General features: G+C 41.5%; 1 protein-coding gene across 1 annotated transcript; it reads right to left on the reverse strand.

The window, feature by feature from the left end:
* Nucleotides 1-357: 357 nt before the first annotated feature.
* On the reverse strand, nt 358-23,940 carry gxylt2 (glucoside xylosyltransferase 2). The gene is given in 8 exon segments (XM_069937029.1): nt 358-2,015; nt 3,768-3,940; nt 4,967-5,090; nt 6,703-6,954; nt 8,706-8,837; nt 15,460-15,652; nt 23,512-23,780; nt 23,782-23,940. Coding segments are annotated over 8 exon segments (1,377 nt in total). The 5' UTR covers nt 23,851-23,940; the 3' UTR covers nt 358-1,850.
* Between the last annotated feature and the right edge of the window lie 497 nt (nt 23,941-24,437).

A 24,437-nucleotide genomic window follows, 5' to 3' on the forward strand; every position in this document is an offset into this window, starting at 1 on the left:
ACATGTGAATTGTTTGATTACAAATTTAAAATTGTGGAGTATATGGGCAAAATAAGGAAAAGAAATGTCTTTGTCCCAATCATTTTGGATATTAAGGGCAATTCAATTTTGTTACCTATTATGCCATGGTAAAACTATTATGGTAAACTCAGACTCCATTCCTAACACCAATCATGCTCTCAAGCTGATCAGTTCCAATTAAAACAATTGTTTGTGGACTTTCAAGTTGAAGCCATTTTTTATTAAAAATTCAGTACTCTTTTAAAGTTGTTGGCTATTGTATCCCAATCAAATTTGAAAACTGATTTGTATATTTAAAATAATGTTGTCATTTAAAATTGAATTCAATCCATTTTCAGCTGTAACAATCACATTACCTCTCTTAAATATATTGAGTAAAAAAGCAAACAATAAAACATCGCTATTGAATGTTCTTCAATCATCCTTGCTTGTCTGACATTTTGCAAATGAGGCTCAGTGAAAATTCAGAAAGGAAGCACTTTTTAAAATGGACATTTTTGTTCAAAACATTAACTTCACCCAAAGCAAAATGTTGACCCCAGTGTGCATAGGGTTTACAGAGAACATTATGCAAGTGCGTAGCAAAGATGACACAGCACTTTGTGAATGAAATGTGACCTTTTATTTAAAACAAATGCATAAATATTGTAGATTATGGTAAACAATGAAAATAAAAATAGCTTGCACTTCAAATTCAATTGTTCTGGGAATTATTAATTTTCATGGTAGAAAAGAGTGATCATGACTTCTGTTATATTGATACATAATTATATTGGCACCAAAGCAGCAGGCACAAAAATTTGTAAATTTTCTTAATATAAAAAGTAAAAAGCAGAATAAGCAAGTGCCACAAAAAAAACATAATTTTAAGTGATATCAGGTAGAAGAGAGGTAGAAAAAAAATGAACAAATTGAAGAATGAGAAAATAAGCTAAGATGACATTTAAAGCCTTCAGAGAAGAAGAAAAAAATCACTGTACAATGAAAAATGTTTAAATATTTAGTGTTGAAATGCCAAAATAAATGAAGAGGCAGAGTTTGTGCTGATTACCAGGCAGGAAGTTGCTATCAATTTTTGGCAACTATCAGAGTGTGATGGCCAATGAGGGAAGACAGAATGCTATTATACAAGGGAAATACCATGCATATATATTTTGCAATATTACAGATGATTCATGAAATGCAGGAAGGTTTTCATTTTCATCAACTGAAGAAAGTTGGTAAGTAATGTAACTAAAGATGAATCCTATAACAGTGCTTTAGAGTAATTGAAATTCCAGAAAAGTATGTCCTTGCCATCAAGGGAAAACAGATGAAATGTATGATGAAAGTGTGGTATGCTTTGAGGTAGAGTTCCAATTAGAAGCTGGATGTATACCAAGGCCTTCCTGTTGTGGATGTGATGGATGTTTTCATTTGAGAGAATAAGGAGAACATTCTGGAATATGATTTATTAGGACAACAAATAATTTGTATTGAGGAAAAGAGATCTAGACTAGTGGAGATAAACATTGCCATGGTAAGGAAAATAATCAATTGAAATTGAACAAAATCAGGTCCGATGTGACTGATGGGAAACCTGTCTGAAAAGTTGACAAGTATAAGCCAAACATTCAGCAGTTAAGTAGATTGTTGGTTCATCAAATCACAGTGGAGTAGACAATCTGGAATTGATACAGGGTCAAAGGTCTGAAGTGTCCATTCGGTTTTCTGTCCATTGGTACTACTCGACCTGCTAAATATATCCAGCATTTTGTTTCTTTATTTCAGATTTCCAGCATCTGCAGATTTTTTTCTTTTGAAACAAAAATACCCTCTGTCTTCAATCATTATCCTATATGAATGACGTGAAGCTCATACACTTTTCTCATAGCTTGTTCAAATTGTTTCAGAAATACTTGTGGAAGCCTGCCACATAAAGTGTGTACTGTGTTCATGAAACTGTTTTGAAGTGGCAAATATAGAGACTGAAATAAATTATCTTCAAAGGGAAACTGAAAGAAATAAGAAGTTAGTGATCAACTTTTTTGCTTATTTGTAAATTTTGATATTCCCAGACCATACTTATCAATGAGGATGGGATGAGCCATTTCTTTTTCAGAGCAAAACTAGCAATTTTTAACATTTTGATCAATATGCCAAAAAACAATTGTTCCCGTTGGTTTTCTCAAATTAATTGTCATCGTGCACATTAATGTAGCATGAGGTACAAGAGGGAGGCTAATTAGGAAGTGTGCCATGATAGTGCTTTCATGAACTAATGATATACTGACAACACGCATTAAATATTCATCCCGAACTAACTCTTGTGCGCAGTCCACAGTGCCGACTGCTGAATGACAGCTCAACTGTCAAATGCTTTAAACTATTGATTATCTGAAGATCACTATCACATCTGCAAAAACATTGAATTCAAATTTTGATTTGCACACAAAGATAAAGGTTTTGGAAGCACTCTTGGAAAGGGTAGGATCATACAACATCCATAAATCCAATTTTCTCAATACATTCTCAACATTGGTAAGATCAAATAAGAGAGATTTTTATTTTAACATTAATTCTATGGTCTTTTCGGCCTCACGAGATCGTAAGTTGTGCGAGTACATCAGTAATAGCTATAGTCAGAGATCACAGTGATACAGGCAAGGAAGCAGTACCTTTGGCCCAACTTGCCCACGTTGAGCAAGTCGCTTGCCAGAGCAGGTACCTGTGGTCCATATTACTCTGAACTATTCCTGTCCATTTACCAATCTAAATCTTTTCGACGTTATAATTGTTCATCTCGTCAACTTGCACTGGCAGCTTGTTCCACATATCCGCCACGTTCTGTGTGAAAATTTTAACCCTCTAAAATCTAAAAGGTCCCTTTTAAATCTTTCCCCTCACCTTGAATCTACACCCTCCAGTTTTAGGCTCTCCTATCCTGATTTAAAAAAAGACCATTGCCATTTACTATAACTATACCATTCATGGGTTTATGTACCTCCGTATCGGTCACCCTGAGCTTCTTCTTGTTTTTCATCAATTGTCTTTCAGACTTAATGACAACCTCCCTGTAGCTGGGCAACCAGAACAGAGGCCAATACTTTTAAGCATGGTCTCTACGTGTCTTGCACAGTTGTAACATAACATCCTAATTGATAAGGTCCCTTCCCACTTTGATGATGATAAAGGGTCCTGACTGACCATTTCTCTCTGTTGATGCTGCTTAACTCGTTGAGACTCTCCAGCTTCACTTAAGATTCCAGCAACTGCAGTTACTGTGTTTCTCTTCCTTCTTCATACCCCTGTCTGCATGTCTTGCTGCTTTCACGGACTTCTTTGTCTCTCTCTGTTCTACAACACTCTTCAGGGCTCTAATTACCAGAAAAGTCTTTCCGAAACGCAACAGGTCACACTTGTCTGAGTTCATTGCCACATGCTATTTCTTCATATGCTTCCCTAATTGATCTTGATCATGTTTTAACCTTAGATAACCTTCTTCACTGTCCACTTTTTGTCGTCTGCGTATTGACTAACCATGGCAACTACGTTGTCATCCAGATTGTTACTACAGACCCAGTACTGATCCCTGCAGTGAAACCACAGGCACAATTTGAAAAATAAAAATTTGAAACTTCAAACTGAAAAAAAAAGGAATAAAATGAAATACTGGTGAAATTAGCTCTTCAAAAATGAGTAAAAACGAAAGTCTGCAGACAGCTCTTCAAAAATGTGTCACATATGTTTGCATTTAAAATACTTACATTGCGTATAGCCTCATACATTACTTTAAAGGCAGGCTGTTTTTCATTATGATAAACTCCACGGTTTCCATGGAGAATGGAAACCCCTTTATCTTCTGCTCCCCTACAGTTGCTGCCATACATACAATGATCTGGTCTATAATTCCACTGACAAGGAAATACGTACAGATATTCTAAATAATTAGAAGAAACATCATCTTAATTTTCTATCCAGATCATTTATTATTTATTGTTAAAAGTTTTTTTTGAAAATTATTATTCAGCACTTTAAATTTAAATTCTGAAAAGACTGAGGAAGCATTGAAAAAGAACAATTGTTTTATATATCACATAGTTGTAAACTTTAGGCTTTAGTTTTGCAGGATTCCCCAATGACTTTCTGTAAATGGTTCAAGTGGCATGCAGACGAGGGAAGGTGTGAGTATAGTCAACAGGTTGAAGGAAATGAACCTAGCAGGTGGTTGAGTTGGGAGGAGTAAAAAGTAATATTCAGCTGTTTTCTGATGTTCTCGTTGCTATGCATTGGCAACTAATGAATGATACCCTGCCCACTTCAACATGAGCTAACACTTGAATCTAGGCTTACACACATTCTTCCAGCACTCACCCTGGTATGATCAAGTCAGCTCATGTTTTCCATGTTTAGTTGTGTATTTGTGAAATTGTATTTGGAAACTTTATAAAACTCATTTTTTCTTCTGGTCATGTAGAATACAATTGAAGAATTAATTTAAAAAATTGTTATCTTCCATCAAAATTATTAAGTACAGAAAAATAAGTTTGTGACTTTTTTATATTTTACTTATGTGCTTGAAAATTGTCGACAAATATCTTTCAGTTAGATCCAGCATTGATTTAACTCAATACTGTAGGATCTTTTATGTGATGCCTTTATTACATAATGTAAACACTGCCAAATGCATTGGACTCAAATTTCAAGAGCATTGTGACACTTTTTTTAAAACTTCCCTGAACTATTTTGAAAATGTACAGCTCTTATATTTCCATTTAAACTGCACTCATGTAGTCAACAGTATTTTGGATCATCTCAGATGCCAACGTTACCATGAGGAATTGCCTGCAACAAAGCTATGAAACTTAGATTTAATTTATTGAAATTTTGGAAATTCAGTTTTAACATGGAAAGCTTATATCAACTATCACTGCACTTTACAGAGAAATAATTTGTTTTTACCCACCTGGGTTATAATGAAATATTATATTTAATAAATCCTGGTCTCCCCATGTGATATCATTTTTGTATTTATGATACAAAGGATATAGTAATTCTTCCCATCTTAGGCCAGTTGGAATCATACTATTCTATAGGAAAGAAAGTAAGAAAATGAATGATATTTCATTTGCTCACCAGTTCACCCCTCACCCTCCAACACGCAAAGAAAACAATCCAAATTTCTCCTGAAAGTTCTACTCTCTATTCCAGACAAGATCCTGATGAACCTCTTCTACACCCTCTCCAATGCTTCCACATCTTTCCTGCAATGTGGAAAGCAGATCTGCACACATCAAATCTGGCCCAACAAAGGTATTACTGAGCTGAAATGTGACTTCCCACCTTTTCACTCACTGATGGAAGTCCTGTATTCAGAATGCCAGCTACTTTTATTGCCTCTTTCAGGAAGTTATGGATGTGCACCTCAAGATATCCCATATAGCAATGGTCTTAAGGATGCTGCCATCTACTGTATACTTTCCAATTGTATTTAGCCTTGCTAAATATGACACCTCACACTTAAACTCCTTCAAAGCGAGCATTTTTTCTGAATTCTTCTGAACAAAACTTTGGCCTGGAGATCCCTGGGTGACTAGAAAGGCCTGTGAAATGTATCGGGCATGGTGGGTGGAGGCAGAGTTCTTTTGAGGACTTGTCTCTTCAAATTCTGTTGCTCACAAGATCCATTGTGTTCAGTGCCACAGAACAGGTCTTGCATGATTAATCCCTAAAAAGACCTTTCCTCCATTCGATTACCCTTTGGAAATTAACTCGGAGGAAAACAGCTGGATCCTGGTCAGTTTGTGGAGGTGCCAGCGACAGAGGGCTGGATAAGAATGGTTCAGGACATTTGTCAAAGAAGAGCTCAGGATCCAGAGCATTAGTTGAGGGCTGTGCAATGCTAAGGAATAGGGGAGGGATTAGGTGGTGATGCAGATGGGTAGGAGGATGGCTAGAAGTTGCACTAGGGCTGGGGATGGGGGACTTGCAAATTCCCACACCAGGTAGTGGACACAGCCCAGGACATCACAGGCAAAACCTTCTCTACTATCGAGAACATCTACAAGGAACGCTACCGTTGGACAGCAGCAGCAATCAAGTATCCACACCACCCAGCACACGCTCTGTTCCTGCTGCTGCCATCAGGAAAGAGGTACAGATGCCACAAGACTCGCACGACCAGGTTCAGGAACAGCTGTTACCCCTCCACCATCAGACTCCTCAACAATAAACTCAATCCGGGGCTTATTTAAGACTCTTACTTTTGCACTTCTTTGATTTTCTTTCCTCTGTATTGTACAGTTTGTTTACATTTATTTATCTGTTTACATATGTATGTTGAGTACAGTTCTTTTTGCACTACCAATAAGGAAGTGGTCATTTTGCCTTCTCATGTTTTGTATTGACCTGTTTCTCCATTTTCAAAGCAATATAAATCATGGGTGTCCAGTGATGCCTCACTGCCACTGAATTCCACACCACACATTCAGGCAACTCGCTGCACTAGAATGTCAGATGCAAGGAGGACCTGTTGGGGAAACATACACTTTTCCATCCATCAAATTCTTGCGTTTGAAGAATTTCTGCTAAAATATGGATCAAAGATGAAATTGAATCTCAAACTACTTATTTTCATCTAAGAATCTTCAGCAAGCTTTAAAATGCAGTCGTAAACAAACTATTGCATTATTGATAAATGACCTTAAACAGCTGACTTCTTATTCGAGTGAGATTCATCAGCATGACTCCTGAATTGACTCCAGCTGCTCCATAATATGGATGCCGTGCAAACCGACTGTACCATCCAATCTTTGGGATTTCATGCTCTGGGGCCATGGCTGCAAGTTGTGTAGAATTGAACAATTTCAGAAAATTCCAGATATCATCAACTGGTCTTAGAAAGAGAACATCAGTGTCAACGTATAGCAGAGAGTCGACATCCTTCAGGATCATCTGATTCAGAAATAGAAAAAAAAATGCTTTCAAAGAATACAAAAACTGGAAATGAAATCCAATTATCATTCAAAATATATTATTTTGAACCAGAAGAGAATGGCAACTCCCCAATTCAATTGTGCTTATTATTTCTGAATCTCAATGAATCTTTGGTTATGTGAAACACCAGGGTTACATACAGGGATTTCAAAAACTGGAAACATTGTACAGGGATTTTTTCATTAGGTTTTAATGTTTCATGTAACTGAGACAACAGGACAGGCACTGTACTGCACATCTTTAATTCATTCTTGTTTTTCACCTTGAAGTGGCCAGGTTAAAGGTTTTGTTTTTGCTTTATTCGGTGAGGGGAGCGATCTACATCTGCTTCTATTGCAGTACAAGTTTAGCATGGTTTTCATCTTCAGATCATTAATAGAATGAAAAGTTATCATATCAATTTGGAATGTTTTTCTGTTTCCCTCTCCACAAACGCTACCCCGCAGTTTTTCTTGCATTTCTGTTTTCGCTTCATTTCGGTTTACAAAATAATAGACAAATGGTCAGTTGGGATGCAAGTGGTGAGCCAGAAACCTGTGATTGACTGTTGGTCCAGGGGTTAGTGTTATGTGGTTAAATTTTGCTGATCGGAGCTGGGAGTCTGGAGATCAGCAGGTGGTGTTTGGCAATGTCATGAGATTCTTCATGGTATGGGGTTGTTGTCATAGATATGTTCTAAGTAATGGAAGGGGTAGAAGTTAAATTACAGATTTAAAGGCTTTCCTGTCACGTGTCCATGGCTAACTGAAATCTGCTCAAGGCTCATCGCCCTGGGAGTGTCCCGCACTGTGCTCGCCGACATCGCCCTCCTTGTGATTACGTGGGTCGTTGAACTGTTATAACATCTACATGCAGGGAGCGGGCAACGGATTCGGATAGCTCTGGACACGTGAATCTGGATGATGTGGGTCCCCTGTGGGGCTCCCGAATGGTCTGGTTCTCAGATCATTAACACTGGGCAGTGTTGCTTGGGGGGAGCGCTTGCGCTTTTAGACCGTCTCCCCCAAAAATAAATGTAAATAGCCCATTTTAAATCACATTGCTGTAGAGTAAGCAGTGCTCCTGAACTCCGGGTAAACTTTGAAATGAGTAGCACTGAAAAGCACAGTACTCCAGGATCAAATTTCAAGGCCTGGAACTTTGTTAAACAAAACAGCATGTGGAGCAGCAGAGAATCACTGACCACAGCTAACGAACTTCAGCATTTAACTTCTTGTGGTATAAGAATAGCAAGCAACAATAGTTTTATTGCCATTCCAACTGTGAAATCTGGAACTATATTTAAATGACCCTTGTGTTCTGTGGAGTCAAACAAAAGAAAGAGGTGTGGGACCAAACTAAAATTTGGCAGAGTTCGATTGCTGCAGACAATGTTAATGTGTCTGGGATGTGGTGAGCAAAAAGGATTGAATTTTGATGGTGGACCATTGATCTGAAGATAAAATGGGAAAGACAGGTATGTCCCACTTTTCACTCAATTCATTGACTCTTGCAACCAATGGTCATACCTGAGGAGCAATTGGAAGTACAGCTTTCAGAGAAAGAGGAATAAATAAATAAATGCTATAACTTCCCTCAAACAATACCTTTTTACAAAAATCTGAAGCATGTTTTATCAAAACTTTAGAACCAAATTACTAATTGGCAAACATCAAAACAAATGTCCTTTTGATTCAATTACATAAGTAATGATGAAAGTGGTAACATACTGGAAGAAACAGGCGTTGCGCAGCACATGGCTTAAATAACTTTTTCCATTCATGAGGATCTCCCACTGAAAAGTTGAGTGGGTAGATGTGATATTCAAGGTGCGTTTTGTACACAGATGGCCAAGCTTTAATCTGTTGAAATCAAAAGCAAGGATTTTCATGTAGAATTCTATATTTTACTGAAAAGTCCAAATTCCCCAAATTAACTGTAGATTAAATAAAGATATGTGCTTTGTAATTTTCATCACACTTCTGTTTATTTGTCACTTGTTCAAAAAGTAGATAACAAACTCAGTTGTCTATTTTTTTTGCACTGGTTACTCAAATGATTAACAGTCCTCTTCAAGTTTTTCAGTCAGCTAAAGATGCAAAATTTAATCAGATGCAAATTTCTCTGTGACAGGGATTCAGACTTTTGATCTGTTATTTCAAGGCCAGCACTCCTCATAATTATAATGAAAAGCATTATCCAAAAACAAGACTTTTAAAGGCTGATGAATGCACTGCAAAATTCCATCAGACTTGAAAATGCAAATATTTGGAGAAAGCAAATTATTGTTGGTGATGAGAGTAAGCTAATAACAGTGTAGTTACTGTCACATGTAAAAGGTATCACCTTCATCAACTGCAGAAGTATTAGGATCGCCCACTATTTGTTGACAGTTGTCGACCGCACGACGAGGTGGCTGGAATCCATTCCCCTGAGAGATATTTCCTCTGACACCTGCACCAGAAACCTACTCGCCCATTGGATCGCCATGTTCGGGGTCCCAGCACACATGACGAGCAACAGGGAAGCCCAGTTCACATCCCCACTCTGGTCACAGCTGGAAAACCTCTTGGGGATCAAACTCCATCACACCACCGCATACCATCCCCAAACCTATGGCCTAGTGGAGCGCTTCCACCAGCATCTAAAGTCAGCCCTCATGGCTCACCTCACCGGTCCCATCTGGACGGATGAATTGCCCTGGGTCCTGCTCGGCATCAGAATGGCTCCGAAAGACCTACAGGTATCGTATGCGGAGTTGGTCTATGGTGCGCTGCTGTCACTACCTGGGGAATTCTTCAGCCCAAGCACTGGTTCCATGACCAAGAATCAGACCATGCTGTCAGACTTGTGGGGTAAGCTCACCTCACTAGCACCCCCACCTCCGACCTACCACAGCAGCCGCCCGTCCTGCATCCCCAAGGAGCTGCCCATGGTTGATTTCGTTTTCATCCAGCGAGGTCCACACACTGTGTCCCTGCAGCGCCCCAACAAACAAAGTCTTGCAATGCTCAGGCAAGACGTTCACCTTGGACACCAGGGGCAAGGGGGGTTATACACAGTCAACTGACTCAAGGCGGCACACTTGGACCTTAGCCGGCCGGTAGTGACGGGCCGGCCAAAACGACGAGGCTGGCCGTGCAGGCGGAGATACGCGTGAGTCTGTTCGGGGGGTTGGGGGTTGTGTGGCAGCGCACATCCTCATGGCGAACTGGCCCCGATTGTACCGCCGCACCAGCGGGGCAGATGCGAGATGATGGCGCCGTCAGGGGACCTCTGTGCCTCGTGGGTTAGAACAAGGCACAAGCCTTGGGTGAGCATGTTGATGTCACCGCTGACATGGGGACAAAGCTAACGCTGCCCTTAAAGGGGCGCGCGTGAAGTTTGAATAAACAGTTCGTTTGAAACCCAAACATGGTCATGGTGTGTTTCAATCTGTGTATCAGAACCAGGATGAGAGAGGGTGCTGAAGACAAAAAGGGCTCCTGTAGTGCCTAAGGGTTTATCGTATCGGAGGTTTGGATCTAGAGCTCGGGCTATAGAGTAGGGATCTGTGTGGCTGCAAAGGCTACAAGAGTGCTGGAGGCGAATCCACAGACACTCAGTTATGGGTTTTAGACTGCAGGTATGTAATGTTACAATCAAGGAATTTTGCCAGTCTAAAAAGGAATGTGAGGAATTTTGAGTTAATTCCTGCACCACGATTCATCCTGCAGGACCCCTACAACGTTTTGGAGGAAGCCTGCAGTGTAAATTGTACCAGAAAAATTCATTGATGGTCATTCACTCTACTGAACGTCCAACCACCAGGACTGTTGCACAACCACACAGGTAGTAATTTTCCTGATATTGCGACTTTGAAGGGACTCTCTTTTGCTTCTCTTCACCAACTGTAAGAGACAGCAAGCAATACGAATAGCAGACTCAAGGAAATTTTGTGTAATATTACATTTACTGTTTTATTACATGTTGATAAAACAATCTTGAAAAGGATTTTGTGAGATCCTGCACACAACTTGCTGTTAATTTGAGAGTCAGGGATGTAATTAATTTATAAAGTTTACATAAAAGCCAGTATATAATCCTGAATAATCTGCAGTGAAAGAAAGAATTGACCACGCTTTACAGGGAATGCTTTAAAAAGATTGCTGAGCGATTTTTATGGTTCTTTGGCTTGGCTTCGCGGACGAAGATTTATGGAAGGGGTAAATGTCCACGTCAGCTGCAGGCTCGTTTGTGGCTGACAAGTCCAATGCGGGACAGGCAGACACGGTTGCAGCGGTTTCAGGGGAAAATTGGTTGGTTGGGGTTGGGTGTTGGGTTTTTCCTCCTTTGTCTTTTGTCAGTGAGGTGGGCTCTGCGGTCTTCTTCAAAGGAGGTTGCTGCCCGCCGAACTGTGAGGCGCCAAGATGTATGGTTTGAGGCGATATCAGCCCACTGGCGGTGGTCAATGTGGCAGGCACCAAGAGATTTCTTTAGGCAGTCCTTGTACCTCTTCTTTGGTGCACCTCTGTCACGATGGCCAGTGGAGAGCTCGCCATATAACATGATCTTGGGAAGGCGATGGTCCTCCATTCTGGAGACGTGACCCACCCAGCGCAGCTGGATCTTCAGCAGCGTGGACTCGATGCTGTCGGCCTCTGCCATCTCAAGTACTTCGATGTTAGGGATGAAGGCGCTCCAATGAATGTTGAGAATGGAGCGGAGACAACGCTGGTGGAAGCGTTCTAGGAGCCGTAGGTGATGCCGGTAGAGGACCCATGATTCGGAGCCGAACAGGAGTGTGGGTATGACAACGGCTCTGTCTACGCTTATCTTTGTGAGGTTTTTCAGTTGGTTGTTTTTCCAGACTCTTTTGTGTATTCTTCCAAAGGCACTATTTGCCTTGGCGAGTCTGTTGTCTATCTCGTTGTCGATCCTTGCATCTGATGAAATGGTGCAGCTGAGATAGGCAAACTGGTTGACTGCTTTGAGTTTTGTGTGCCCGATGGAGATGTGGGGGGGCTGGTAGTCATGGTGGGGAGCTGGCTGATGGAGGACCTCAGTTTTCTTCAGGCTGACTTCCAGGCCAAACATTTTGGCAGTTTCCACAAAACAGTACGTCAAGCGCTGAAGAGCTGGCTCTGAATGGGCAACTAAAGCGGCATCGTCTGCAAAGAGTAGTTCACGGACAAGTTTCTCTTGTGTCTTGGTGTGAGCTTGCAGGCGCCTCAGATTGAAGAGACTGCCATCCGTGCGGTACCGGATGTAAACAGCGTCTTCATTGTTGAGGTCTTTCATGGCTTGGTTCAGCATCATGCTGAAGAAGATTGAAAAGAGGGTTGGTGCGAGAACACAGCCTTGCTTCACGCCATTGTTAATGGAGAAGGGTTCAGAGAGCTCATTGCTGTATCTGACCCGACCTTGTTGGTTTTCGTGCAGTTGGATAATCATGTTGAGGAACTTTGGGGGGCATCCGATGCGCTCTAGTATTTGCCAAAGCCCTTTCCTGCTCACGGTGTCGAAGGCTTTGGTGAGGTCAACAAAGGTGATGTAGAGTCCTTTGTTTTGTTCTCTGCACTTTTCTTGGAGCTGTCTGAGGGCAAAGACCATGTCAGTAGTTCCTCTGTTTGCGCGAAAGCCGCACTGTGATTCTGGGAGAATATTCTCGGCAACACTAGGTATTATTCTATTTAGGAGAATCCTAGCGAAGATTTTGCCTGCAATGGAGAGCAGCGTGATTCCCCTGTAGTTTGAGCAGTCTGATTTCTCGCCTTTGATTTTGATGATGGCATCACGAAGGTAATGAAGCAGTTTTCCTTGGTCCCAACAAAGCTTGAAAAACTCATGCAGTTTGACACGCAGAGTTTTGCCGCCAGCCTTCCAGACCTCTGGGGGGGATTCCATCCATACCTGCTGCTTTGCCACTTTTCATTTGTTCAATTGCCTTATATGTCTCATCCCGGGTGAGGACCTCATCCAGCTCTAGCCTTAGGGGCTGTTGAGGGAGCTGGAGCAGGGCGGAATCTTGGACTGAGCGGTTGGCACTGAAAAGAGATTGGAAGTGTTCTGACCATTGGTTGAGGATGGAGATCTTGTTGCTGAGGAGGACTTTGCCGTCTGAGCTGTGCAGCGGGCTTTGGACTTGGGGTGAGGGGCCGTACACAGCCTTTAGAGCGTCGTAGAAACCCCTGAAGTCGCCAATGTCCGCGCTGAGCTGGGTTCGCTTGGCGAGGCTAGTCCACCACTCATTTTGGATCTCCCGGAGTTTGCGCTGAAGATGGCTGCATGCGCGACGGAAGGCTTGTTTCTTCTCTGGACAGGACAGCTTTGTAAGGTGAGCCTGCTGGGCAGCTCGCTTCTTTGCCAGCAGCTGCTGGATTTCCTGGCTGTTATCGTCGAACCAGTCCTTGTTTTTCCTAGAGGAGAAGCCCAGAACCTCTTCAGTGGATTGCAGTATGGTAGTCTTCAGCTGATCCCAGAGGGTTTCAGGGGACGAGTCCGTGAGGCGGATTGCATCGTCGAGCTTTGCTTTGAGGTTTGCCTGGAAGTTTCCTCTCACTTCGTCTGACTGCAGGTTTCCAACATTGAACCTCTTTCTGGGGGCTTTACTGTTCCTGGGCTTTGGCTTGAAGTGAAGGTTGAGCTTGCAGCAAACCAGTCGGTGGTCCAGCTGAGCGATTTTTATGGTTAGTCATATAATATATATATTCTATTTATCACAGTACTTGCTTGTCTATACTACTTTACACCATCATTTAATTTCTAATATTTTTTAATTTACTAAGAAGTTCCTCAGAAGAGCACCCATAATTATGGTCTTATTCACATCTCTGTATCAGTCCTACTAAGGACTTCTTAAATAAGGTTAAGATTAGAATGTAAACTGCCTTGTCTTATAGAATATTGAAGGCCAATGCAGGGCCACGATGTTGTGCTGACTGATAGAAACCTACTTAACCAACTAAATCTTCCCTGACTTACACCCATAACCCTCTATTTTTCTTGTATCCATGTGCCTGTCTAAGAGTATTTTCTCTAAAAGTGCCTATTATACCAGTCTCCAACAGCATCCACTGAACTGTGCAAAAAACCAAATCCTGACTTCTCTAAATTTCCCTCTGTTCACCATGTACAGATGTTCTCTGGTGTTTGCTACGCTTGCCCCTTTATCTTTGCCATACATGTACACTATTTGACTGGCTAATTTTCTCCAGCTTTGTGTTTTTACTTGGGACATCATAATTCAGCTGTACAAGGTCTTGGTGACAGTCCATTTTTGGCGCAGTTCTTTTCTTTAATGTATCAATAAATTGAGATGATTCACATGGATGTTTCCAGGACTGGAGGGGTCAAGTTAAGATTCAAAATTCTTTTATTGTCATGTAATGAAACAAAAAAAATGTAATATGGCACAAAATATCCTTTAGGCTGCCATAAGGCAGATAAAGAGACGCTATTAGTATTGCCCATGCCCCTTACAATATGAGAAAGAGATGCAAAGGAATGTCCCTTCAAATTCACTGCGTGTCCATGAATTTTCCTCCAGTACAAAGTTAAAGGAAGTGATTGGAGGCACTGAGATTTAATTCCCTGGAACACAGGAGGCTAAGGGGTGATCATATCGTGAGACATGGATAAAATTAACACTCTTGGTCTTTTCCCATGGCAGATGATTCTGGAAGGAGAGAGCACATGTTTAATGTGAGAGAGGAAGATTTAAGATAGAAAAAATGAGCGATTTTTCACTAAGGATAGTCTGAATCTATATAAAGTACATAAAATCCAAAAAAAAAAATGGTTGTGCGGATATATCGATAGGAAGCATTAAAAAGATTTGCTCCAAATCCAGGCAAATGGGATGAACACAGATTATTAATGCAGTTCGTCAAAAGTCCATGTTGATGTACGTAGGGCTACATTTTACCAAGATGATTAACAGCGCAGCAGTAATACTCACAATTATTTGTGCACAATGTAGACTGCAGCAGCGACAAGGCAGAACTCGCAGGTATATTGTGAACACATAAATTTCTGTTTGATCTGGATAAAAATTGATGGTTCAGGTTCTAATCCAGAAACCTTCGTGCAAAATCTAAGACCATTCTCAAATGCTGGCAAAGTCCTGCAACGTCTGACATGCCATTTCTTAGATGAGATTGTAAACCATGGACCTGACTACGTTCTCAATTAAGTTTTTTTTTCCCCCGAATCTTAGAAAACACAAATGTAAGACACGTCATTATCAGTGATTACTCTTTTAAAACACATTTCGAAAAACAGACGTAACATAATCAGACGACCATCCTGGAAGATGAAATGGCAGATTATTTGAAGAATGGGCTGCCGGAGGATGCAAAGCAACTTGATTAAATGAAGCCACATAAGCAATGATAACATGCTTATCTAAAATTAATGCATGCACCATTTAATAGACAGCATGTTTTCAAATCTGTTCATCAAAGTAGATTCAAACAGCACTTGCTTTTTGATCCAGACACTCACACTGCTTTCAAACTGTTGGTGGAGTGCATCTTCAGCAAAAATGTGGAATTTTATCTTGTAGATACTGAAAAGTATAGCTGACTTCATCATTGTCATTGCCTCTTCAAGTCGATCCCCACAGGCCACCACTGCTAAGTGCACCCATTCTTCTCCTTTCCACTTGTGGAGGTGAAATATTGGTTCATGAAAATCCCTACAGAAAAACAAAATGTCCAATAATTAAAATTTGTAGTTTTAATTTAAACATTGTTGTTCTTTTTTGCTTTGTTTATTTGCTGTCTTCTCACTGCCACACAAGGCAATCTTTGTTGCCACATCTAAATGTTCTCTGAAATCTCCGAACAACTGTTACGTAGACAAGAGTCCCAACCACATCAAAAAGATAAAAGGTTTATGTGCATGCTTTTTATATTCAGGTTTTTCTGAATTTTATCTTATTTGTAACATTGCAAGGTGAAGGATAACATGCAAAGTATTCAGTGGTGGTGATTACCCAGGTGTAAGTTGATGGCTGTGTAGTCAACATGATCTTCTTAGATGATTAAACACTACTCCTGGATGGTGGTAATTCAGCCCAAAATGCCTGTGAGGAAGTTCTAATTATTAATCTTTCAAATTGTCCTGTAATTTTTACCACTGCACACATAATTTTGAGTTATGAATGAATGTTTCCACCATTCAAAGCATTTCAGATCATTAAAAGCTCAGCACAACTGTTTTATCTCAGCCTCTTCTTTTCTAATTGGTCTTACTGCGGCATCTTCCACTTACAGTATTTCTGCCAATGGAAACAATTGCTCCTAAATTACTCAGTCCACAAATCATGATTTTGAGCACCTCTACTAAATCTCCCGTTAACCTCTCTAACTCGATTAATCGTAGTTTTGCAATACTCAACGTAACAACTTGATTATTGACTTCAGGAAGGGGAATCCAGTGATCACTGGGGGAATCAGAGGTGGAGAGGGTGAACAAATTTAAGTTCTTGGGAGTCACCATCTCGGAGGATCGTTCCTCAGTCCAACACATTAATGGCATCATGAAGAAAGCACGTTAACACTTCTACTTCCTCAGGAACTTGCATAGATTTAATATGACATTGGAAAATCCGGCCAAATTTTCCTGATATCCGATTGAAAGTGTGCTGACTGGCTGGTATGGGGACATCAATACCCTGAGAGCAGAGCCCTGCAAAAGGTAGTGGACGCAGCCCAGGACATCACAAGCAAAACCCTCCCTACCATCGAGAACATCAACAGGGAACGTTAGCGTTGGGAGAGCAGCAGCAATCATCACCTCCCAGCGCTCACTCTGTTCTCACTGGTACCATCAGGAAAGAGGTAATAGGTACCAGAAGACTCACACTACCAGGTTTAGGAACAGTTGCTATCCCTCCACCAGCAGACTCCTCAACAATAAACTCAATCAGAGACTACTTTTGCACTTTATTGATATATTCTTCCTTTCTGAATTGCACAGTATGCTTACATTTCTTTATTTGTTTACATGTGTATTTTTTTCTTGCACTACCAATAGGTGATAATTCTACCTCGCCCGCAGGAAAAAGAATCTCAGGGTTCCAAGTGCCATGTATGTTTCCTGACAATAAATCAGAAATCTAATCGAACAATGAAGCATTTAGTACTTATTTTGCTCACTATTGTGTCATCTGTTTTCTTGCTGCTGGTTTCAGTCAGCTCTATGAAATCCATTGCTCCATTAGCTTCATGCCACATACAGAATGTAATTCAGGATTTTATCTTAATATAAATGCAAAAGGTATATAATGTTCTTTTTTTTTTCCATTTGAACTGCAAACAAAATCTCCAGCAATGTTTCTGATGTCTCCGCGCAGTTTAACAGTAACAAATTAAGAGTGAAATAAATGCCAATAAACTAAATCCTCATGATCTGTGAGAGATGGGGGACAGAGTCTTTTTGGAGATTACAAAAAAGGCACAATACCAGTAAACCTTCTGGCATTGATCCTTTTATAGATATAACAAATTCTGAGTATTTGTTCCTTGAATGACCTTACCTGCACGAGTATGTGTTCCAGCTTTCTTGCTTCCACAAGAACAAATTTAGAGCCTGGGGCCGACGTAAAATGCGTGGATCTATGTACAAGTAAATCAGTGAATAATGACTTGGTGTACTTGATCACCCATTTCAGGTGAATAAGCAGTCAATTAGTGCCAGGAACTTTGGAATGTTGGAAGGTTATAAAGTGCACAAGCCACTAAAGACCAGTGTAGAAAATGCAGCAAATGATTTTGAAGGAAAATATTATGCTGGTCTTTATCACAAGATAATTTAAGGAGTGAGGAAGTCTTGATGCATTTTACATTTTATAAATATGGTGGCTTTGTGTGCACTTCTGGGGCACAATCAATCTTTGAACAGTGCTTCACTTGTCACGTACAGCAAAAGCTCTGTGTGAGCCACACATAAAATCACATCTGAATGACAAGAATCTCCACTCTCAGCTATCGAAAGGGATCCTTAATTATTGAGAATTGAGTTTGGAAGATACCATATTTTACCTTGTAGATACTGAAAAGTATAGCTGTGATTTTATAGTCCTGAAGACTCTCAGAGGAATTTAGAAATTAGAATTATTTACAGAAGGGTTTAAAGGCTTTGAAATTAAAGGCCGAAGGACAAGGAAGAAAATGGCCCAGATCTCGGTGCCTTTTTCCTTCAGATTCTTCTTAGGACAATACACCAACTCCATCTGTTCAAGAACCAATGTGTTTCGAGACAAATATCTTCAACAGACTTGGACAGAGATCCGCCATTGGCTGCAGGCAAACCTCCAATTATAGGTCCAAGCCTAAACTATTTAACTGCAGAAATAAAAGTCCCAGTGCTCTTTCCAAATGGTGGCAGACGATTTATGTCACTTCATGCAGTGTGCTATGTAACATGATGGAAACTTTTGCTCAGAGGTAGAGGAAGTCATCGCTGTCTGTACAGACATTTAAACAGCGCAGACACAGGTTTTCCTATACAGCTCCTGAATCTGAGGGAGTTGGCAGACAACACACATGTGGGATTGTGGTTCACAAATGCAAATTACAACTTGTTTTGAAACAGAGGCACATATCTCTTCCTGAACATGCAACTTGTGTCTGACCACCATTAAAAGTCAAACCAACAAATCACGAGCCCAGGAACCGTGCATTATTCCTTCATTTTAAGGGAGTCTGTTGAGACCATTCTATCAGGTGTATGTTGATAAATGGTGCTTGGGAAACCAGCGATAGTCCTCACATTCCAAGGCTTTACACTCCAGTGAAGGCTCCAGAAAGGTTGGTGACTGTGGCTAAAAAGGAACATGCATGGGCACTTGGAACTTCGTGGAGTCAAGCATCCTGATCCTCAAGTAAAAAAATTTTGGTACGTAACCAATCGGGGCCAATCCTGTGAAACACACGAGATGATTTTCCAGGCCACTGTCCTTAACAGCAGCACAGTTGCAGCTGTACAATAGAGCAGGAGGATATGAGAGGAACAAGAAAAAATGTGGAGGAACAGAGAATACAAATGTGTTTTGTGCAGATTAATTGGATAGCATGGAGATCTTAAATCCATGTAAAACCTGCAGTTCAAAGCAACTTAAAAATCTGTTGTTCACAAAGCAAATCCACAGGATCTGAAGAAAACAAGCTCAGGCATTCCAAAATGATTTACAGTTAGTTAACTACTATTGAATTTGCAAGCCAACCTAGCCATAACAAAAGACCTCACAAACCAGAATGAGGCAAGTCATTATGATCTTCTATTTTTAGTTTTGGTTGAAGAGTGATTGTGGGGTAGGACTTGGACCACTCAGAGTAGTTTTCTTCAAGTCAAAGTTGAGATTTATTGTTAGAATACATACATGGCATCATATACAGCCCAAGTTTCTTCTTCATAAGTGCAATGTGATTGTTCAAGTTTATTGTCATCCATACAATGCAACAAAATAGCACACCTCTATCTGGCCGCAACTACTGCACAAACACAGACACACAGTACACCCTATACACAAATGACATATATACATAGTGATCCAAAATAAATATATATAAAAATGTATAGGTTTCTAGGATTGTTCAACACTTCTCACCACCTGCGGGAAGAAGCTGTTTCCCAATCTGGCAGTCCTAGTTATAATGCTCCTCTCCTGTACCTCTTCCTTGAATGTAGTGTCTCAAAAGCTCTGCGGACTGGGTGATTCGCGCGTGGATCCTTCTTTAAGCACCATTCCTTTTAGATATTGTCAATAGAGGAAAGGGAGACCCCAGTGATCTTTTCAGCAGTTTTAATCAATCTCCATACTAACTTCTGATCTGATGCTTTTTTGCTACCACATCACACCAGAGTGATTACTCTCTATTGTGCTAGTGTAGAACATTGTTAAGATGGTGGCCTTGCCACCCTCAACTTTCTTAGGATGTGTAGGCACTGCTGCGCCTTCCTGACTAATGAGGAAGTGTTGTGTGTTCAGGATAAGTTGCCCTTTAAATGGATGCCAAGGAATTTTGTACTCTGCGCTTTCTCTATGTCGAGCCCAATGATTATGTAGTGGGGAATGGTCGTTCATCCTCCTAAATCCACAATAATCCCAGTGGGAATGGTTTTTTCACCAGCCTCTGAGGTTTGATTGTGTTGAAAACCAAGTTGGTCAAGGAACAATATCCTGGCACATGAAGCATTTTTCTTTAGGTGGGTCAGGACAGAGTGGAGGGTCAGGGCTATTACATCGTCTGTGAGTCGGTTTGGCTGAGAGGCAAACTAGAATGGATTCAATGTTGCTGGTAGGTGCTCTTTTGATGTGCTCCAATACTAGTCACTTCATGATCGTGGAGGTCAGTGCCACTGGATGGGAATTATTTAGTCCAGCACTCTTGGCACACAATGTTGACACACATTTCATTGTCTGATCCAGTGATTCTCAACCTTTTTCTTTCCACTCACATCTTTGGCTTGGCTTCGCGGACAAAGATTTATGGAGGGGGTAAAAGTCCACGTCAGCTGCAGGCTCGTTTGTGGCTGACAAGTCCGATGCGGGACAGGCAGGCACGGTTGCAGCGGCTGCAGGGGAAAATTGGTTGGTTGGGGTTGGGTGTTGGGTTTTTCCTCCTTTGCCTTTTGTCAGTGAGGTGGGCTCACATACCACTTTAAGTAATCCCTACACCAATGGTACTCTGTGATAGGTGGGATGTGAGTGGGAAGGGAAGGTTGAGAACCACTGCTCTTCACCCTATTGTTACTGAAATATTTTGCAAGAGAATAATTGTCATTGGCCTATTTCCTTTGGAATTTTGAAATGGTGCACATAACAAGTCAATTAGGTACGATTAAAACAATGGTTTTCAAACTTTTTCCTTCCACCTACATACCACCTTAAGCAATTCCTTACTATGGCATACAGAATACTTAAAGTGGTATGTGAGTGGAAAGAAAAAGGTTGAGAACCACTGTGATAGAGCCTAGGACAATCATATGTGACATATATACAATGCCAAAACCTGCAAGGTCCTATGCCCTGATAAACATGGAATCAAAAGAAAGTAAATCTCAAAGGACAGCATTCCCTCATTTCTGCACTGAAGTGCCACCCTGGTTGTTGTCCTTTGCACTTGAACTCAAGTCCTCCTGTCTCAAAAGCAAGTGCGTCACCACCGAAAGAGACCAAAACCCAGTGCTCAATGTAATATATGTCGTAACAGCTGGATGCGGACCCTCCATTGGATGTTTACTAAGAAATTTATAATTGTTTTTCCAAAGAAGCTGGTTTCAACTTCAAACCAGAACAAGACAACATCTGGGCAGCAGTTCCACAGTACTCCATGTCCTGTCTGGCAGGCAGCTTCCATGCTGTGGAAATGGTGAAGCATCCATAAAATATTTAGCAAGACCCCAGTTCAATACTGTGACAAGAATACTAATATTTTGGACAGTACTGAAAATGCTTTCTAAGTGCAGTCAGTACATCTTAAAATTATTTTGATGCAATCGTATGTGACATATATACAATGCCAAAACCTGCAAGGTCTTATGCCCTGATAAACATGGAATCATACAGCATGGAAAGGGTCTTCAGCCCAACTTGTCCTTGTGGGCTCAAGATGCCATTCTGGGTAAGTGCTATTTGCCTACATTTGACCTTGCCCTCCACTCTCTCCATGCTAATCCTAACCTCACCATCAAACCCGCAGACAAGGGTGGAGTTGTTGTGGACTGGCACATTGACCTATATCTGGCCGTAACTAGATAACAACTCTCGGACACCTCCTCTTAACTTACTCTCCAACAAGACCCTACTACAACTCATCACACACTAACTCTGATCTTGTCACTTCCAGTCATCTACTTTGCAGTCTCCAACCTCATTATTTTGCCAATTCCACGCTGCCCAGTTTTACCTCCAGCCTAAAAGCCATAAACATAATTATCCCGCTTGATCTTGCCCCACCAAACAGGTATTCACTGACTTTTACTCTGTTTTGTCTCCCTTGGACCAGTTCCTGCCCAAATACATCCGTGATATTTCATATGCCCTTCATTGCTTCTACAACTTTCAGTTCCCTGACATTGAATGGTTCATCTTTCGCATGGATATCCAATCCCCTATACTGAAGGCCTCAAAACCCTTTGTTTCCTTCCCAATAGACACAACCAGCCCCACTCCACCACCTCCCTCCTCTGGCTGGCAGAACTTCAATAACTTCTCCTTTGACTCATCCCACTTTCTCCAAGTCAAGGATAGCCCTGAGTACTTGCATGGGCTGCCTTTTTGATGGCTACATAGAGCAATCTATCCTACAAGGCTACATCAACAATTACATTGGTGCTGAAGATACACTCGTGAGGAGCTATTTGACTTTATCCACTTTGTTATATTCTTATATTCACTTGGTTCATCTCGAGCAACATTTTTTAAATTTCTCTATCTCCATCTCGGGAGACAAATCTGCGACAGACATCTTCTACAAATCCTCTATCTACATCTACACCTCCTCATATCCTGTCACTGTAAGGATTCCATTCCTTTCAATTCCTCAGCCTCATCTGATCCTAGGTCAAGGACTTCCATCCAGATCATCCGAGATGTCCTCCTTCTTCAAAAATTGTGGCTTCCCCTCAACCACCATCAACTCGGCTCCCATCCACATATCCTCCATTACCTGCACATCAGCCCATGGACTCAATCACTGCCAGATTGAGACCATCTACAAATTAGAGGAACAACACCTCATATTCTGTCTGGACACCCTCCAACTGGATGGCATTAACATTGACCTCTCTGGTTTTTCTCTCTGTCTCTCTCTCTCTCTTCCCTTTTTGTTCTGCATTCATGTCAAAAATCCCCCAATCTATTCTCACATTTCCTTTCTCCTGTCCTTCCATCCATATCCAAATAACAAAGGTTATCCCTTTGCCCTTTTAACTCAGACATCTATCTGCTTTTTACCCATATCTTGAAGAAAGGCTCAGGCCGAAATCTCGGTTACTATGGATGCTGCGTGACCTGCTGAGTTCCAGCAGCATTTCTGTGTTTTCGCCAGTAAGAAATGGTTTGCTGGCAGATCTATTCATCCTCAGTCGACCTGTGGCCTGAGCTGCCAGCTAGCTGCCTATTTAATTCAGGGCAATCTGCCAGAGACAGTAACTGGGCAGCCTTGCAGCAGTGAACTGATTACTTCTGGGCATTATTTTATTTCAATCTTCAGTTTCTCTCCAGGCAAGCTCTGAACAATGTGAAAGTCCACGGCCCACTGAGTTGGCGGGAGAATGTAGCAACGTATCCCGAGCACTGCTGCTACACCCCGCAGTTACTGACACAAACGGACGTGATAAACATGCAGATATAAGGGAAGAGTATTTCTTTTAAAAAGTTGAATCATCCAGGATACTTTTTTTCCCTCCCCTTGCAGACTGGAGGGGAGGTGATACTTTCACTAGATACTTTCAGATTTGCTCTCGACTTCGTGCTGCTTCTGATGCCGACCCCTCCACCGCCGAACGACCTCGAGCGAACCACGCTTGAAGTCACCCTCTTACCTGTCGCGCACTGGCTTTTGGCGCTTTTTTGTCAAGCGATGTGGCTGCTGCTTTAAAATCGGCCGAGGCGGCGAACGGACAACGGTGGGGTGGCGCGCAACCAGGCGCCCCTGAACTCCTTGCACGACCCGCCCGTCGTCTCCCGGAGGCGGGGGCTCTCCAGCCGACATGCCGAGCAGCAGATCGAGCAATAGGCGGCCACCCAGCAGGCAGCCGACCACTACAGCGATTTTGCAGTAAAGTTTCATTGTGTGACTTCCCACCATCGGGCTGACAAGATCCGCTCCCTCTCGCACTCACGTCATTTGCTCTGCACTTTGTTGCCGTAAAATTATTCATACTTTGTCGGAAATTAATGCCAGATTTGTCATTTTTTCTCTCCAGTTTACTTATGCAGCACTAATATCTACCTCCCCACTGCAAGACGCAACGCTATCGTTCCCCAAAGAGGAAAGAGGACCACGTAACATTTAACCCTTTGTGTAATTTTAGTCAGTGGGCATTATGTCAGCGAGTTTCTATAATATGCAGATCAAAAATGACAAATGTAACATTTGCATTGGGGGTCGAGATATTTGTTTGATTTTCAGGTTTGGCGTCTCATTTCCCTCTGCTTGAAAACTAAAACGCACATTTGTAACGATGAATGGGAAAGTTTACAATTTGTGTAAAAAGGGCAAAACTTTAGATTCTCAAGTGCCACCATCGACTGGTTTCTTAAGATTGAATGAGACTTTACAATAAGGCAATGGTCATTCTTAGCGCTGCATTAGTATTTATTTCTTATTTTCTTCTTTGGCTTGGCTCGCGGACGAAGATTTATGGAGGGGGTAAAAGTCCACGTCAGCTGCAGGCTCGTTTGTGGCTGACAAGTCCGATGCGGGACAGGCAGACACGGTTGCAGCGGCTGCAGGGAAAAATTGGTG

Source organism: Narcine bancroftii, chromosome 5 (assembly GCF_036971445.1).
Source record: "Narcine bancroftii isolate sNarBan1 chromosome 5, sNarBan1.hap1, whole genome shotgun sequence".
Classification (NCBI taxonomy): Eukaryota; Metazoa; Chordata; class Chondrichthyes; order Torpediniformes; family Narcinidae; genus Narcine; species Narcine bancroftii.